Source organism: Falco naumanni, chromosome 3, assembly GCF_017639655.2.
Source record: "Falco naumanni isolate bFalNau1 chromosome 3, bFalNau1.pat, whole genome shotgun sequence".
NCBI classification, from domain to species: domain Eukaryota; kingdom Metazoa; phylum Chordata; class Aves; order Falconiformes; family Falconidae; genus Falco; species Falco naumanni.
The window spans coordinates 12,142,617-12,160,902 of record NC_054056.1 but is presented as its reverse complement, the minus strand read 5'-3'; the positions used below and the strand labels follow the sequence as shown (position 1 = coordinate 12,160,902).

General features: G+C 43.8%; 1 protein-coding gene across 15 annotated transcripts in view; it reads left to right on the top strand.

Moving 5' to 3' along the window:
• Positions 1-18,286, top strand: part of EIF4G3 (eukaryotic translation initiation factor 4 gamma 3) — a 146,737-nt gene that overhangs the window by 74,981 nt on the left and 53,470 nt on the right. For 11 of the 15 annotated variants that reach the window (XR_005826745.1, XR_005826746.1, XM_040585963.1 and 8 more), the window contains 5 exons: positions 6,809-6,829; positions 7,653-7,832; positions 8,400-8,514; positions 12,577-12,677; positions 15,246-15,368. Coding sequence is in view for 13 of the 15 variants with exons in the window: in XM_040585963.1 (XP_040441897.1) it covers positions 6,809-6,829; positions 7,653-7,832; positions 8,400-8,514; positions 12,577-12,677; positions 15,246-15,368 (540 nt within the window). In the remaining 2 variants the exon portion in view is untranslated. The remainder of the gene's footprint in view (positions 1-6,808; positions 6,830-7,652; positions 7,833-8,399; positions 8,515-12,576; positions 12,678-15,245; positions 15,369-18,286) is intronic. The other 4 variants (XM_040585960.1, XM_040585956.1, XM_040585955.1 and 1 more) reach the window with 1 other exon arrangement.

Sequence of the window (18,286 nt, the reverse complement as noted above, 5' to 3'; positions counted from 1 at the left end):
CATCACATCAACTTAATACTGTTTTTACTTACCCCGTGAAAGCCAAACATTTAGGAATCTTTGTAGTATTCCTGTTGCATGACTTGGACTTTGTAAGGAACCACTTGATTAAGAAGAATGAAAATCAGGAATAGCTTTGGCTCGTGAAACTCATGGGCGGTGCTTATTAGGGTGATGGGAATACCCAGAGGACCTCTTCAGCGCCAGGACAGATGCAGAGGTCCCTTCCATGTAGTCGAGGTCTCCAAAGTTGGGTTTTTTATCAGCTCCTGTATTCATCCTTGCCAAAACCCTTTTCCCCCGATTTTGCTGCTTCTTGCAACTTTTGAGGGGACAGAGGTGACGCTGACAGGTGGAAAAGAGGAGGAGAGGCATGATGAGTGCAGGAAAGTTCTCCCAGATTCGGTTCTTTCCATGTCACTCTTCTTTCTCTTCGCTTGGAAGGAACAGGTTGTTTCCACCAAGTTAATAGGAAATAAAAAATAAAAAATCCGTTTAACTCCAGTGATGTCTGGACAGGGGCTTAAGTCACAAAAGGTTTGTTTCAGGAGAATTATTTTGTTCTCACTTTGCTCCTGTTAGTATGAGCAGTTTAATACTGTAGAGGTGAGCGGGTGAGTGTGTTGAGTGGGCACTCACACCCAAAAAACCCGATCATCTTTGTTCCTTCCACCTCAAAGTGCAGCATGGAGGCAGGCATCCTTCCAGAGCAGGCAAAAAAAAAAAAAAAAAAAAAAAAAAAAAGGCTTAAATAGTAGAATGAGGCATTTGCACTTGTTTGCTCGCAGGCAAATGTCATGTGTGTGAGAAGAGAGATCATTTTTGTGCGTGGCCAGGGATTGCATTGACAGGCAGCGGTGGAGGAATGTTTGCGGGATGACGGAATTAGTATCTTGTTTAGATATTTTTCTTCTTGGCCTTGACTTCAGGGCTGTGTTTATATTATGCAATACCAAAAATGCATCACTATCAGCAACTCGTTAGTTCTTTCATAGGTTGTTACTAGGCGAATTATGTATTCAGCGTGAGCCATTTAATATTCTCATAAAACTCACTGAGCTTGCTGCAAGCAGATTTTGGACCGCGAGTCTTGAGGCAGCACAGCCTTGGAGGAAACTGTTCCAGCAATTAGTGGCTTTACTGATACGACTACCACCAATCTGTCGTAACTTGATTTAAAACTTTCTCTTGGACTCAGTTATGACCCTGCTTGCAGGTTAAAACTTGTAATTTCCAAGTGTTTTCCAGATTTTATCACTACATATTTAATAGTGTGGCAGTTAGAGTTTTTGACTCTGTTACATTTGAAGTCTGTTTATAATTATCTGAGAGAAGCTGTCATGGTTAGAGAAACATTTCAGGCTTTATTCCCAGTTCTATCTATCAGCGCTGGAACCGGGCAGGCACGGAGAAGCCTGGGCTGTAGATGAGCGGTTTAGCTCTTTTAATCCCAAAATTTCTGCCTGTGGTGTGGATTGGGGATGGAGGGAGGGATTTCTGCCACCGACCCACACAGGAGGGTCACAGCTGTTGAAGCGAGCTCATCCCAAACTTAGAGGATGCTCGAGACCAATGTAAACAATTATTCTCACATGGGAAACTTTTGACACGTTTAAATTGTGTAACATAAGCCGGTAGGCTTCGAGACCGAGATTTTGTAACCTAAAAAGTGCCAAATATGTAAATCGACCACAGCAGTGTTAATGTGTGTGGCAAAAACGTGCTCTTCTGAGGCGGTGGCAGCGAGATGAGGTTTGCAACGACTCCGGTGTCGATCCCAGTGGGATTTTATTAACATATGCCTCGTATTGATTCCGTGTCTTTTTCAGTCAAATAATGGATTGTTCTTTAATGTTACTTGCTGTAATCATTAGATCTTTAAAGTACTCAAATTAGCATGATTTAACACCTGAAATTGACTGGGAACTTTATTAGCAACTTTTTTTTTTTTCTGATGGGAATGTCTACCCGGGGTGGTTGATAGCCAGTCGATGCTATGGAAAGCATAGTCTTGAGAGAAAATAATTAGAATGAGATTTGGGATGCTGTATTAATGGTGGCTGAAGTGAAATGAAAATAGCTGCAGTGGTTCTGATGACAAGTTAAACGCGTGTCAGCAGTCCTTGATTCTGGTAACATGGCCACCGGAGAGACCACTGAAAAGACTCATTTTATAGGAGAAAGAAAATGGACCCTACAGAGTGTTTTGTGGCAGTATATTTAAAAATACTGTCACCTTGTGTTCTCAGAATGCTGTAGCGGACTTGGCTACCACCCTGCCTGGACTTGCTGCTCAGTTTCCCACTTTGTGCACAAAGCATCCTTGGGGTTTTTTTCTTTCAAAGTTAGGTTTTTGAGTCACTTCGTTGCTTCTGATCCTCATGAAGCACAACTGAAAATAGCAGTTTTCTTCTCATCTGAAATCCAAAATGTAGGATAACCCTTAATTTAAGAAGTGACTTCAGGAGCGTATGGGTTATTTTAAAATGGATGCTCAGAAGAGGCCAGTGTAATTAAAAACAGAAATAAGAACAAGTATAAACTGAAATGTCATAGCTCCCTTTCTGACTTTATAATTGTATTTGAGATTAGTTTACTGGTTATGGCAGACTAATTTAGTTTGAGGTTGCTGGTGTAGTCTGTCCCAGTTTTAGCTTGGGGTTACTGGAGTTCTTTCGGGTAGAGCTTATACAACAGAAAGCTGGGTTTGGCTGTCTGGTGCTGTTAAAAAGCCGTGTGATTTGGAGAGGTCGGGAATTTACTCCCTGAGCTGACTCAGGACTAACCAATTCGTAGCTTTTTGGAGTATCTCGAGTTAGAAAGCCATCAGAAATGGCTGCCGTGGTCACTCCTGTCTTCATCCATGTGTGGGGAAAGGAGCTGCCAGTTTTAAATCCCATGGTGCATACAAAAAGGGGTGGGTTTTGCCCCTTGTTTTATCATTTAGTAAATAATAAAACAGGGAAAATCTGCATGTAGCGGGGGAAACAGGCCTTGTGTTGGTCCCATAGGGCTGCACTTGGCTGCTGGGGAAGCAAGATGTGGACCTGAGGACTTTCTGCTGTAGCTTCTGCTTCTGGCAGCAGAACTTCACATCTCAAGGCTGCAGCTCCTCAGCTGAGCCCAGGTGCCTGTGCTGAAGTTTGAAAGAGCAAACGTAGTGTGCCGCTTCCGTCTGCAAGGAGACGTGGCTCCTGCTGTCTTGCCTGTGCAGACTTCTCCTGCTTCCAGGTCAGGATCGGGTTATCCCACCAGCCTTCGTGATGGGACCCAGGCTAAGGATGACTAACGGGGCTGTCTCTGGTGTTAAAAACTTAATGGAAGCGGAGAGCCTGGATGTACAGTTTGATAGTGTCTGTGACATCTCGTTGAACTTCCCTTTTGCTGCTTTTCTCTGCAGCCTTCGTGTCTATCGCAGCTGCCAGCCTTGAGCCCATCTAGGAGAAAATAGACGGGTGTCTATGCATGTTGCGTTCGATGGGCTGAGCTTAGCACAGATTTGTTTTCAGCACTCTTACCACAAGTTTATTTTTTAGTGAATCTTTTAGAGTAGGGAGGGAGTGTTCCACAGACATCTCACTAGAAGTGATGGCTTAGAAATACGGAATAAATAGAAAATCGATTAAAATGCAGTGGTGGTTTATCAGAGGGAGGTTGGTGCTCTCTTTGATCATTGATTTTTCTAGATGACAGCCTCTTATCTGGCTGGCCTTCAACAGGCTTTTGACACAGGGTCATGTGGGAAGAAAATTAAGCAGGAGAAAATGATGGTTAATAAAAGGATATTGAGGTGTGTATATATATAAGGAGTGACTAAAAATGAATGGCAGGGTATTGCTGAGAGGGGTACGCAGGAGGTTGGTGGTGATTTTCCTTAATATAAACGTTAATTACTCTGACACAAACAGCAGGTATGTGTCTGCAGCAAACAATGAGCACAAGGCTTGAAAATGTGGTGAGCACAAGGATGCTGTGCGAGGAGGACTGGCGGGATGGAAGCAGGGTGCGATCCAGCATTGCAAGGTGCGAGCCCTTACGCTTCAGTTTCAGTGCCAGGGAGAAGATTTTACTCCGTAAAGTGGGAGCTCATCAGCTGAAACCACCTGTGCAAGGCAATTTTCAGACAAACCACAGAAGTTATTTCCAGCGGAGATAGGGGGTTTATTACTGCTGCATTGGGAAGCACTGGGGAAACCCTGTCCGGAGCATGTGCACAATTCTGCTTTTTATTTTCCAGAAAGACTTCCTTGAGCAGGTAGGTGAAGGGCTGCTGAGATGATGAGAGCTTATTAAACAAGCAGGCTAAAAGGGTTGAGCTTAAGGCAGCTGATAGAAGCAGTGTCTGAGAGGGGTTTACTTGTGCTCTTCTCTAAGTGTATCGGGGGAGCAACTTTAGGAAGAAAAAAGTCAAAGACATATCGCCCAGTAGTTCTGACTCCAAATGATCCAAGAAATCTCTTCCTGGCAGAGCTGGACATGTAAGGGACAGGATTGTGACCTGAGGACCAGGAGTCGGGTCCTCGCTGGTTGCTGAACATCTGCATAGCAATTTTAATGCTAATTTGACCATCGTTAGACATAGGAGGACTTAATGTTAATTGTTGAAGGAAGTATTCAAGGAAGGGTTGGTGTAACACAGGGTTTCTATCAGAAGCCTTGCTGTGGCCCAGGGTACCTTCATTATGGTCCTGAGCAGGTCCTGTATGTGCTGCGCTCCAGATCCTGCACTTATTAAAAGAAATTGAGACAAAATATACCAGTTTTAATTGCCTGGTGTTCTCCCCTGGGACATCATTAGCATTACTTGAAAATACTTGTCTGTGCAGGCATCTGTTTGACCTTGCCTCCAAAAAAGATGATTTTTTTGGCAAATCAAGTCAAAACAGCGAAACATCTCGAGAATGACTTTGAATATTGCTAGCTTAGCTTTGGAGTGACGCAAACAGGGATGGAGTGTAAAACCGTTTGCCAGCCAAATGATACTTGTTTTGAACAGTAAAACCCAGATACAAATCAGATATGTAGTGCCCTCAAGATACCAGATTTCCTTGAGAATTTTAGTTTTGCTTATAGGAAGTGGAATAGCTAAAAGGAATTCAAACGGCCAGAGATATCTCTGGTTGGCACTTCCAAAAGTTTCTGATGGTCTTGTTGCTTGGATTACTGGATCTGCTTTTCTTCTTGCTGCGTCTGTCTTGCTACTAGTAACAAAATTCTTCTTCTTTCTCCATCTCTGAGTTTGAGCTACTTCTGCAATGGGATGGGCAGTGTAGAGTGTTTTTGAGAGGTTGGGTTTTGTAACCTACGAGCTCTCTCATCCGAGGTTTTCCTTCTTGGCGCTACCATGGTGGTGTTGCCAGCGATGGAAGTGAAAAGCTATCTATAAGCAAGGAGTTTCTGGGGCTGTAATTTTTTTGTCAGTGGTTTCAGTGCTGTTATTAGCAGGTTTTATGGGTGCAGGGTTCGTGTCTGGCTCGCACCGGTGGACGACTCTCGTCTCTTGCAGCAAAGGCTTTTCTGTGCTGCCCCGTGGATGTGGTTGCTGTCAGCAGAGAGGCAGGTCTTGCTTCACCCTCCAGCCCATTTTCATGCTGCATACAGAGTTGCGGGGAGAAATAGTCATTATTCAGCGTTTTGCAGTGAAAGAAGAAAGGACTTTAGCACTTTCTGGTGCCTTTGGATATTGAAGAATCGCGGATTCCAGTTATTCTCACCATAAATTCAGCATATGCCCTTGGTTCATGCAACACTCGTGTAGTTCCCCCACATCTAGACAGCCACATGGTTTGTATTAACGTGGGAGCACGGTAGTGTGTTGCTTTCCTGGTTTTCTTTCTGCAGCCTTGCTACCAAACTTTTCTCCCCAAACAGTTGCCTTCTGCTGGTTCAGGTCACAGTTCTTTGTTCAGATTAACAGGGCTGGGCATAAAAGCATTGTGATCATCATAATGCTATCCGGATTTCTGGGAGGGAGTCATCCGTGGCTTTCTGGAAGAAATCGTTTGCTCTGGGGAACAACTTAGGTGTCATAAAGTCTTTAGCAGCACCAGAGTGACCATGTTAAGCTCATTGTCATGTCAAGTGTAGAGGCATCACAGCTTCCTTCAGCCCTATCCCATTCTTCCCAAACGCCGAGGCAGATGAGCCCAGCTCATTCCTTAGTGGATACCACTCTCTCTTCTAACCGCTCATGATGCAGTTGCTCACAGATTATTTACATCAACGTGCTTCATCAGTCAGCAGTGTTCAATGTGATATATGGTGACCTAATGATTATTATTTTTGTTGCTTAACAATTAAAGACGTGGCGTTTCTTATTCTTCCAGTCTTGGTGCAGAAACAGAAATCTGTGATTTGAGAAGGGTTTCTGCTTTAGCTGCTCTCTCTGTATCACTGAAAGAGACCAGAAAGGAAAAGTGTTTGATGTCTTAGGAACAGAGTAAACATAGTGTCTTTCTGTAGTATCATATTTCCTGCAGTTAATCATGGTTTGCTTGTTGGGTTTTTTTTCTTTTTTTTTTTTTTTTTAAATTTTATTTTATTTAAGCTTTTATACTTCCATATAAAACTTTTCACAAAGAATTTCTGACCCCTGCCATGGGATTCTGGTAGAAGAGTCCTTGGTTACCAGTTCATTGTCTTTTTTTCTTGCTGTTTCTGTAAGAGATTAGTCAAAGCAGGATAGAAAGATGTATGGAATTGTGTGCAATTAGGGTGCATGTTTTATCCTATTCCTTCCTATTGATCTGTAAGCTGTTCCATTGGCTTTCTTTCTGTTTCCTGCTGCTTTCTTGCTTCGTTATTGAAGGGAGGATTCAGACCTATACAGGTAATTTTAACTCCTGGTTCTGCATGGCATAAGTGTCTCTTCTCACTTGTATCATCACTCCGTTAGTGAATGCATTAATGTCCGATGCATATCTTACCGACTGAGTTTCAAGATTGCAAAGACTCCAGAGCCAGGTCTTCCAGTGCCATGAATGCTCCATACCCTGGACGCCGATGCCTTTCCCAGCGCGTAAGGGTTGAGAATGGAGCGTGTACCAGTGGGTTGCTTGGTTTCCTGGACCTGGTCCATCTGCGTGGGGCATCACTTCATGCAAACGTGGTAGATGAGTTTGGTGCCACCCTGGAAGAGGTTGCCACCTTTCTGAAAACAGAGGGCAAAAGAAATCACCCAGTTTACTTTGTACAGAGGATTGGCCTGAGGTGTCTCTGGCCTTTGTAAAAATCTGGCTTTTTAGCTGTTCTGGAGGTATATCGGAACAGTTGCCTTGATATTTTATTTTCCTGGCATATTTATAAAGGTGGCTGTTTTGGCAGTCAACCCGCCTTATAAAAAATACATTTGACAAAAATCATTTTTCTAACATTCACTCTGAAAGCTGAGCTGTATAATTCAGTACATACAAACTAATAGTTACTGGAGTTTAAAATCTCTTACCTTTTTCTACCTCGTAACATGGAAAGCTGTAGCATGATCTTGCTATTTACAGATAAACAGCAGTCGTCCTGCAGTTTTCTGAATGCGTGGCAACCCTTTGAAAAGTAGTAATATAATGATAATCTTGTAATGATATTTGAATTCTTTCCCAGAAAGTCTGACCCGTTTTTTTGTTTTCTCTCCCTCCTCTCTCCCTTCCCTGCCCTAGTTTTTCCAGAGGCCGCAGATACAGCCTCCAAGAGCTACCATCCAGAACAGCAGCCCTTCCATCCGTCCTGGTGCGCAGACACCGACTGCGGTGTATCAAACCAACCAGCACATCATGATGGTTAATCATCTGCCAATGCCCTACCCGATGCCTCAGGGCCCCCAGTACTGTATACCACAGGTAAAAAAATATGTTGTCTGATCACCGAAGGAACTGCAGCATTCGCTTCCATCTGGATTTTCTCAAGCGGAGCTGGGGGGGGCGCAGGGTGTGGAGTGAAGCTGGCGGTTGTATATTCAGGCTCTGTCCTTTTGCTGGATGAAGTATTTGTTCTTCTGTGCATGCAGGCAGTAAGAATAAATTCCCTTTCTAGTTTTGGAGATCCCCCCTCAAAAACAGCGTGAGGCTAAGCTCTTGGAAAATGTTCAGTGCTATAAATAGAACTAAATTGACTTCATAGATTTATAACTACTCTAAAACCTTGGGGCTCGTAAAAACACAATGTTGCTGAAGTCAGAGGAGTGACTGTTTTCTGCTTCAGCTCTCCTGTCCTCCCTGTCTTGTCTTTAGGTGACATTGTTTACCTTTTTTTAATTTATTTATTGGCAGTAACATTTCTGAATCTGCAATTAATTGGCTTGATAATTGGATCCCTGTTGGTCGGGGGGCTCGATTACAGGATCTCTGTGCAATGGCATGAAGTTGCCCAGCTCTTTATAAACTGATGGTTATTTTTTCCCCTCCTAGTATCGTCACAGTGGCCCTCCATATGTCGGGCCCCCGCAGCAGTATCCTGTTCAGCCTCCAGGACCAGGACCCTTTTATCCAGGACCAGGTCCTGGAGAATTCCCCAATGCCTATGGTAAGTTCTGCTTGGAGTTTTCTTATAAAGTATTTTCTGGGTGTGTTTTTCTGTTGTCAAGCCAAAGATTTATAATAGCAAAGTGGATTAGCATTTGTTTGAACTTCAAATAGCTGCTCAATTTGGTTTTGTCGCAGCCCTTATTATTCACTCCTGAAAAATTCACAATAACAGAGTATTGTTTGGACGAGTGCTCAAGGAAAGGCTGTAACTCACAGCACTACCCATAATCACATGTGAACAAGAATGGTGGCTATTTGTTATTCCCCACTCAATCATTATTATTTATTAAGGTATTGTGAATACATCTGGCAGCCTGGTTTCCATTCAGCTATACCCTGAATATGTTCTCAGCAATACAGCAGCAAACGTTTCTTATCCTGGTGTTCCTCGTTCGGCGTTTAACGAGGGGAGAAGAACAAACCGTGTGATTTGATTCACTGGGCTTATGCTGCGAAGATGAAGCGAGTCCAGTTGAAGAGTTTGTCACCGTGCACAGGCTGAAATTTGGCCTTTTAACGGGCAGCTCTTGGTCTTGCCCTTTTTCAAGCAAAAGGCTTGGGAGGTTGCCTGACGTCACTGCGCACGCTGTAGTTGTTGGGCACCCTGTATTCAGGTACTGAGCTTCAGAGCTGCACCTAAAAATTCCGGGGCTGCATGCCCAGTGCTGCATCCCTCCTGGCTGCATCTCACCAGTCCGTGGCTCCTCTGGGACCTCACAGCTGCTTCTCACTTGGGTCCCAGTTTGCAGACCCCGTGTAACAGTGGGTGACTGTCCTTCACTGTCCCAGGACGCCTCTTCTCTTGGCAGTCATCGTGTACCTAACAGTAATGAATCCCTTCCTTAATAATTTCCACTGTGTTGCTGTGTACAATGTATAGCATACTTGCATCAGTCACCTACAAGGTTTTCTGTGGGATCTGTGTTCTGATAGCTAAATCAGGTCCTGCAAGCTGCGTTTGAATGAGATTCATAATTGAGTGTCTTGTGGTCACGTATATCACTACTATTTATCTTTTATTATTTACCTTCCTCATTTATGGGAACATAATGAAAAATCCACCAGGATTCTAGTCATCACCCTGTTTGAATGAGCTGTGGTTTGGTTTTTTTTTAATTTAAAGGGCTTTCACCTCTTGATACCAAATTTTGAGGTATTTTGTTCAGCCTGATGGCTACCTGCCCACATACATTCTGTAATTTGTTAGGGGCAGAGATACTACCAATGTTCCGTGCAGCTTTAGCTGTTGGTATTTCAGAGCCTTAGAAGGGAATGCTTCGTCTTCCAGGCTGAACAATGACAGCCCTGTACCGCTGGCAGAATCGCACATTTGCTCTTCACAAATACAGATTTCTTGTAAAGGGGAGAAAAGCCCCAGCTGCTTACCTACTTCTCATTGTAAAAGGTCTCTTTCTTTTTTTTGTTAATTCCCCTTCTTTCTTTCCTTTTTTTTTTTTTTTCTTATTTGGTGTATATGGAGCTAATGCGACTACTTTGAAAGGTTGCCATGAAGCCTTCAAACCTGGTTCTGCACTTTCTGACTAAAAGGAGAGAGTGGAATTACAAGGCAGCTAGTTCCTGTTTGCTTCTCCTGGAAAAATTAAAGAGAAGAAATATTGCAGTGGCTTTTTAAATCTGATCTGCTAAATGAGGAAATTACCCCATATTCCTCATTTTCTTCTGCCGTTAGCGGTCTGCTTTCTTACTTTCTGCTCGCTTAGTGCCGTTTGTCTGTCTTCACTTCTGTAATTTGGAAAAGGTTCCCTTCTGCTTCCCTGCCGCTCCTGAAAGCACCTGGTTTCTTGTGGAGAGAGCTTGTCATCTTTCGGTCCCAGCTTGGTTTTAGGTTGCTGCGTCTGTGGAGCATCAGTGGGCGAAGCTGGAGGTGTCACACAGAGCATTTGCCAGGCAGGGCAGGTTTAGTCGAGGAAGAGGATGATTGCCGGTTTGCCTGTACGTATCCACCTTTCCCTCCTCTTGCTTCCTTGCTGTTTATATAGGGACTGGAGATGTTCAGTGTCTCACCAGGCACTGCTCGTGGCATTCAGAGATGACTAAATTTATAATCCAGACATGGCTAATGCTGCTGGCAGCGGTCTTTCCTATAAACCTTGGGACTTCGTAGCCAGCATGGCTGCTAGACATCAAAATCATCGCTGTTTGGCAGGCTGTAAAAGAAGGTGACAAGGGAAAATACTGCAGAAGCCAAAACTTGTGAAGACGGACAGTACAGTTCTTTAAACTGTCTTGGGTTTGCAATTTATCGTTTTCTTTCCTATCTGTGAGTCTCTGTGCCGCACTGGGAAAGACCTTGAAATGAAGAATGGAAAGGAAGGAGAATAAAACTTGGGTGCTGCTGAGCTGGAAAGGCTCAAGAGGCAGGGTGCGGAGCGGAGAGCGTCGCGCTGAAAAATGCACTTGGCTCATTGCCACAGAAGCTGTATTTCTTCCCAGAAGTTACTCTTGCTTTTGCGGGATTTGTTTTATTTTATTTTATTTTTTTTTAAAGGATTTTTCAAAAAGGAAGTGTTCTTCCTGGAGTTATGCTGTAGCTCACGCTCTGACAGGGATCACATTACAGGCAATCTGATTAGATTTGGTTTCTAGGAAACTAGAAATCAAGATTATGAACACGCCGCAGGGCTCCCAGGCTTGCTCCTGTCCTCTCCTGTCATCCAGACCCCTGTTGTACACCTGGCCAGCTTGGCCAAAGCAATACTTGGAAAAGCTTGAGGCTCCATCGCTGTTTTTAAGGCGAGAGGTGGGAGGGTTTTCACTTCCCAAGTTATAGGGATGCTGATGGAGAGTTTTGTCCCCCGAGGCCAGATCTGAAGTCACGCTGCCTACCATGAAGTTCAAAATGAGAAGTTTATTGAATCATTTAGGCCACCTTAATTGCAGCATGCAAGAGTAAATACAGCCGGCTGAGCTTTCAGCAGCCTGACGCCGGTGCGGTGCTCTCTGCCTTAAGCTCTGCCTGCTGTTCCGGCAGGGAAAAGTTCTCGCTCCGAGAGTGCCGACAGGGAGCCTGCTCTGAGCTTTTGCTTTCCATGTCTCGGTGTGAGGGATGCATCCTTTGAAGTTGCAAATCAGATTGTGCTGGGCTGGCTTCGTTTGCTCTCTTGGATTTCATCGTTTGCTTGAGATAGTACTAACCTTCTGTTTGGTTCCAGACACACAATACAGGTTTTCGTTCCCATTTAAAGGTTGGTTTGGTTGAAGAATAGATGAGATTGCTCCAGATGCAAGTGCAAACTGGCAGTCCATCTAGCATCCAGGCACAGAGGGGGGAAAAAAACCCCAGCACCATCCTACAGGTTAACCTGACATCTGATCCACAGACAGAAGACGGCTCTACTGTGCCACCTTTATTTACGTCTGGCACATTTTTAAAGCCTTCAGTCTTTTTGAGCCAGCCTTATTCCATAAAGAAAAACATAATGAAACTATATTGGATTATGAATGTAATCAACAACGCGGTGTAATTTTGCAATAATAACTGTGGCCGTGCTTTTTTTGTGTTGCTGCATGAGAAGAACATTGCTTGTAATTAAATTTTCTGGCTCTGCTTCAAAACGGGTTGCAGTTGACCTTGCCAAATTCTTTGTAATGGTTTGACTGAATTTCTCTACAAAAGCAAAAAAAAAAAAAAAAAACCCAAGAAGAAACCTACTTGCGTGGTCAGAGGAGTCCAGGGATGGGCCACTTTTCATGCCTTGGTGATTTCAGCAGCCTCCCAGAAATGGATGCACCTGAAAAAAAAAATGAAAAGAAAAAAACGAACGAGTGCCTTAATCATTTGTCTTGATCAAATAGCAGCTTCTGTTTCAGTGGAAGGGGGGAAGAGCAGAACACAGACCGGTTAGCAGCTGGATGTTCGGAGTTCTGGTTTTTGGAGGGAGGGAGGGAGGAGCAGGTGGTCAGTTGTACCTCTTGTGCTTGGTTTTGTTTCATTAACAATGAAACAAATTTTACTGGAAAAAGAGTAACTGATTTTTTTTCATTTTGGAAAATTAACTGAATTTTTCACTCTTGCTTCTGTCTTTTTGTCCTCTCCCAGGAACACCTTTCTACCCAAGTCAGCCAGTGTATCAGTCAGCACCCATCATAGTGCCTACACAGCAGCAGCAGCCTCCACCAGCTAAAAGAGAGAAAAAAACGGTAAGGGATCACCAGTGATGGATCTGTCCCATCTGGGAATTGTCCTGGTTGTAAGGCTGAAGGAAATTAATAATGAGCTAAGCTTAAAACTGAGCTTTATCTACGCAGAGAGGCTTAAGCCTTACCTTTCACACCTAAGTGTAATTAAACATCGCACAATGCTGCACAATGTCTTATTTTTGATTTTGCTGTGGGGACTGTGACATCTTAGCCAGTCAAAAAGGAAATATTTTTCCGTGTTTTGTGGTGAACTTAAAGCAGCAGCAGCATCTCCCCGAGCCTGGGCTCCTCAGCTGCCCACGCTGCTGCCTAGAGTTTTACCGAAGAGCCAGGTGGGAATGAACAAACTCAAATCAGTTTGGGGGAGGATGTTGGGAATCAGTTCAAATTGACAAAAAAGAAATTGTTTAATAGTATGCCTTGAAAAGGTAGAAAACCAGGAAGTTCTGAGTGTATTTGCAGGCTTGAAAGAACCTGAACACACAACCTTATGAAAGTGGGTAGAGGTTTGGAGGCCACGTTTCCTCTCTTCCTAATTCACTGGTGAGAATTGGAGAGGGACGATTAATGGAATTTCAAGCCATTCACATGTGGATGATGGTAGGGAATAGTAAAGGCTCACCAGGCAAATGTAACGTTTAAACTGAAAAATCTAGGGGTAGGCTTGAATTTGTGAATGAATCGTTTCTAAACGATTGAAAAAGAAATTAAATTACATCACTGTGTGTGTTAGTGGTTTGAAAACATCAGAAGATTTATGGGGAAAAAAACCGAGACTTGTATGTCTTTTAAAACGCAGAATATTTGCATCTTTTGATTTATTTATTTTTTAAGATGATCTGAGGTGACACTTGATTTGGGAAACTGGAAGAGCTGAACAATGTGTTAGCTGGGCTTGCAAGAAAGACCTTTTTTGTAGCTGCTGTCAACAAAGGGTCATGCATCTCCTTTGCCACCCCTTCACCACGCTCTTCAGCATCCAAAACATGACATGGCCAGATCATTGATGCTATTTGAAATGCAAAGATGTTCCCAAACACTCAGCTGTGGTTCAGACATGGCAATGAAGCCAAGTTCTTTGAAGCAGAAAAGCAAAAGTTTTTCTTAAATGCCCGAGGTGCTTTTCTCTGAATGTACTATTTCAGTTTGCTAATTGGTGTTGCAACTGAAGAAATGAGAGAAATTAAAGAAAAATTAGATATGTATATGTACACACACCCGCACGCATCATTAGTTGAGTATTGGAGTACTACAAACTTTCAGGCAGGGTGAGCTTGTTTTAAGGCCATTGACCGCTTTGTCAGGAGGAGCGGAGGGCAGGAATTTGTGCCAACTCTTAAGTCCTTGTTGCTGTGGTTAATTAAATGTCTTGGCAGAAAAACTCCATCAAAAATAAGAGAAGACCACATCTTGTCAACATCCCGAGTACGATGTGTATATTTATTGATCTTCCCAAGAGTCCCAAGGACTCTTTGGGTGAGCCCAAAGAGTCAAGAAGACATCACGTGATACTGAAGTTGATAAATCACAAAATCCTTCCGCAGTTAGCAACTTGATATGTTGCTGATTAAAAAAAGCACGGTGGCTTCCAGCGAGACCCCTGCCCTTGGAAGGATTATGTCTCTTGGTTTGCTTGCAGATGTACATTGTGTTCAGCACAACAGGGACTACTGCGTACAATTTATCCCAGCGTTCAGCAAAGAGCTTTTGGGAAGGTGGACAAACAATGACACTGTCTTTAGGTTCACCAAAATCTTCAATTCTTATATTGCAGGTTCAAAAATCTATTTCATGTCAACACAGACAGCTTGGCTGTTCCCCATATTCAGCGACACAGATTGGCTCAAGTGTCAGTTCAGGATTCAAATGATGAGTGTGTTCTTGAGTGGTTTATTTTAGAAAATATTTTTCCTTCCCATTTTGGGGCTTTGGAGAAACTCAAAAAGCAGACTTCTTTCCTAAATGCTGATGAGTTTCATAGCACTTCAGTTTGTTCTTCTTGTGGTTTCCCTTTCCTCTGCTCAGTGTTTTTTGCTTTGATTCCCTTTGTTTTGTTGGTATGACTTTTCTCAGTGTGGAAAGGAAAAACAAGAAGAGCTGATTTGCTTTCCCCCTTTGCCAGCAGCCGGGTTGGCAAGGTCACTGAATTTCATATCGGAGTGAAACATGCCTTTTTTTTTATTTTTTTTTTTATTACTGCACTTTCCGCTAACTGGCAAGCTTAGTTGTGTAGCTAAACTGTCTGCTAAATTTTCTAAGTTGCAGTAAACATTTTCTAGAGGTAGAGACAGTGTTCTGAATTACAGGGTCATGCACTGGGGTGCACGTATTTAGACCTAACTGGTGTGGTGGTTGAGCACTTTGATTAAATTAGCTTTCCAGATTAAGGGGTGACATACCATGCATTTCAAGTTATTGAAACAAACCACATTCCAGCGTTCCTGCAGAGCATCAGCTCACCCCAGAGCATCTCCTACTGAGCATAACGGAATTAGGTCCTGTCCATGCACCCCAAGGACAGTGTGTAATGGGAAGATGTTTGAATTATTTCTTTGTTCGATACCGTAGATCCGAATCCGGGATCCAAACCAGGGAGGCAAAGATATAACAGAAGAAATAATGTCTGGAGGGGGCAGCAGGAACCCAACGCCTCCCATCGTGAGACCCACTTCGACACCTACCCCACCTCAGGTAATGAAGTGGCCACGTAGCCTTCTCCCCAGTGATGTCTGCTTTGCTTTGCTGTTTGTTAGAGCCAGTTCCTCTCTCCCATCCGCACCACCCATCACATCAGACACCTGAATGGTCCTAAATGGGCAATGTTCTTCAATGATTTATCTTTTTTTTTCCCTCCCCTCCAAGTCTGGTCATTTTTTAGCATCCTATAGCCTGTAAAATGTGGAGCTGCAGTGCTGCCACAAGCGCCCCATCCCTGGTTTTGTATCAGCGGTAGATTTTAGAGCTTGTAAATACTTTCAGTGTTAAAGGAGGAGCCAACATGTTTGTGAGAAACATGTTTCTGTTAGTCTTGTGTACCTGAGGAAAGTTCCTATCCTGCATGTGACTGATTATGTATCTTCAATTACATCACTGTCCCTGCTAAGGTCTTTCAGCCTTAGCACTGTTGTTTCAGGGTAACCAGAACGACTGCAGCTCAGGAATTTTATCGCAGAACTGTGATAAATCTATCGCAGATTTGGTCTCTAGTGTGTTCAACCTTAAAAATGCATTTTTCTGATGTAGGAAAACTATCCCAAACTGACATTTTCCATAGCTCATAAATCTCTCCTTGTCACACGCCTTTGAGTTGGACCCCCTCTAAGTCTCTGCATCCTGCTTCACCTGAGAAGGCCACGTGTAATGTCTAGAAATTAAACTGATTGGAAACCCAGGTCTGTTCTAGTCATTTTTGCCCCAGGGCCAAAAGAGCGTGCTCAGACCTGCAGACCAGCAGTCCTGACGTCAGTGTAAGTCCACCATGACATGAACCGCTGGGGCTGGAAGTGGCTGCGTTATCTAATCAGACCGTTTTTTCTGTCCTCTGACCACTCTTTTCACCTGCAGCAGGAGGAAGTGATGCCTCCTTCATCTCCCTGTAGCATCAGAGATGGAGAGGAGCACGTGGCGGCTGCCGTCTTCTTCCCAGCTGCTGGCTTGGTGCAGCTGCTGTTTGCTTTGACCATCATCTCAGTTCTCCCTCTCTTTTGGGAGAGATGGTACTGAGCCGCAGACTGCTAAACTGGAATGTTAGTGAACAACTAGAGGAGAAACTTCGTGGTTTGGAAGCTGCCCATGTTTTATCGGAGCTTGTTGCCCGCTGCTTGCTGGGCCTGATCAGAAGCCATGAAGGTTCTGCAGGTGATGGGTGGGCTTCAGGTCAGAGCCTGGCTGAGGCTGGGGTGCAATTTCTTCTTCTTCCAAGTTCTTTCCTGTTCGTTGTCACCAGTTTTTGCTAGCTTTTAGGGTGAAACGGCCTTTCTGGAGCTGAAACTTTACTTTCCCCTCTGTGCCTGGGTAGTTTTATTGCTGGCTGTCCTGTGCAGAGCCCAGAGCACAAGCTTGCCTTGAGACACCCGCTGTGCTGCAGTGAGACCTTGAGGTTACAGCTGGGCCAGTAGAAGTGTAACTGGGATCATGGAGATAAATAAGGGCTTGGCCCGCAGATCTCCTTGAGCCCGACAGGGTAGTTACAGCTTTTGGTCGTTCCCCTGGCTCAGTGGAATCCTCTTGTTGCATGGAGGCATGGCTCTGTGCGCTGGGTCACCTGCTTTCTGCTCCTGGTCCCCACCGTGGGCAAGCAGCAGCAAGGCGCGATGCTCGAGCCATTCCCAGCTAGCTGGGTTCTTGCAGCAAGGTCTGCAGTGCTCTGCTGGAAAAAGCTGTCTTCTGCCAGAGAGCGGTATGATGATTTGCGACTGCAGCTGGAAAAGGGAGAGAGCCGGGAGCTGGTTACATATAGAATCAATTAAAATTATTTTCCAGCATTTTCTGTAAGAGACGATATTAGCGATGTAAAACGTTTGAATGCTGGTGAGATCGTCCTCCCATTATTACATGCTAAATGACTTTCCCCATTAGAAGTGTGGAAGAGTTGAAAACAGCCAGAGTTTCAGATTGTGTTTATGCATGGTGCAGCTAATCCAGGCACTCTACCAGATCATTTTTGCATTCTGAAATCTATTTTAAGATACTACAATTAAGTAAAACAGGACGAAATAAATGTTTTTCAAGAGGAGGTTAATAAGCATGAATTTTTATCAGCTGTAATTTATATGCAGAGCACAGCAGTGATGTCCAATCATCTACTCTGAGTTAAGGTATGCAAATACTTTATTGTTTAATATCCAGGGTTCGTTTTGATTAGGTACTTGGAACCACTTTTGTTAATCACAGAAGACCTGTGAAATAGTGCTCCCCAGAAAAAGTTCATTAGTGTAGCATAACTGAACATTTAAGCCCACTTAAGCCAGGAAATTCGAAGTTATTGTCCCAACAGCATCTCTAATTTATTCATTTGGAGCAAGTTAAGTATCTTGGGGGAAATTAGGTAGTGCCTTAATAACTATGCTCAGTGCCTGAATTCCAGTAGTGGTGGATGTTATGATTTTGAACGGTCTAAAATCAGTCAACTTTAAACATCCAGCCATAACTTTGCTTGAAACACGCTACGGCTTTTTCAGAATCTCTTTCCCCAGCTGAAAAGCGTGAGCTTCACAGAAAAATACCTGCCTCCCGAAATGCTCATGATTTAGGGCAGCTCCTGGAACAGAAGCAAGGGGAGCATCGTCACTGTTGTCTTGTTTCGCCATCCCTTTGAGTCAAACCCTGCACATCGTGGGGTTCGGCAAGATACTGTCCGGGTGAACACGCAAAATGCAAACATGCAATCTCTGGGCTTGACGAAGCATCATCGAATCAGCGACTCCCAGTCCAATGATATTTTAGAAGGATGCTAAATTCTAGTGACACTTCTTTTATGGTGATGGTTAGTGTCTCAGTAATCTCGTTATTTATATAGACAAGAACAGAAGGAGAAGCTTGCTCAAGAAGCGCATGGAAGCCACTGCTGTAGACCAATCCCTGTCCCAAATTCCAAATTTCTCTGAGAA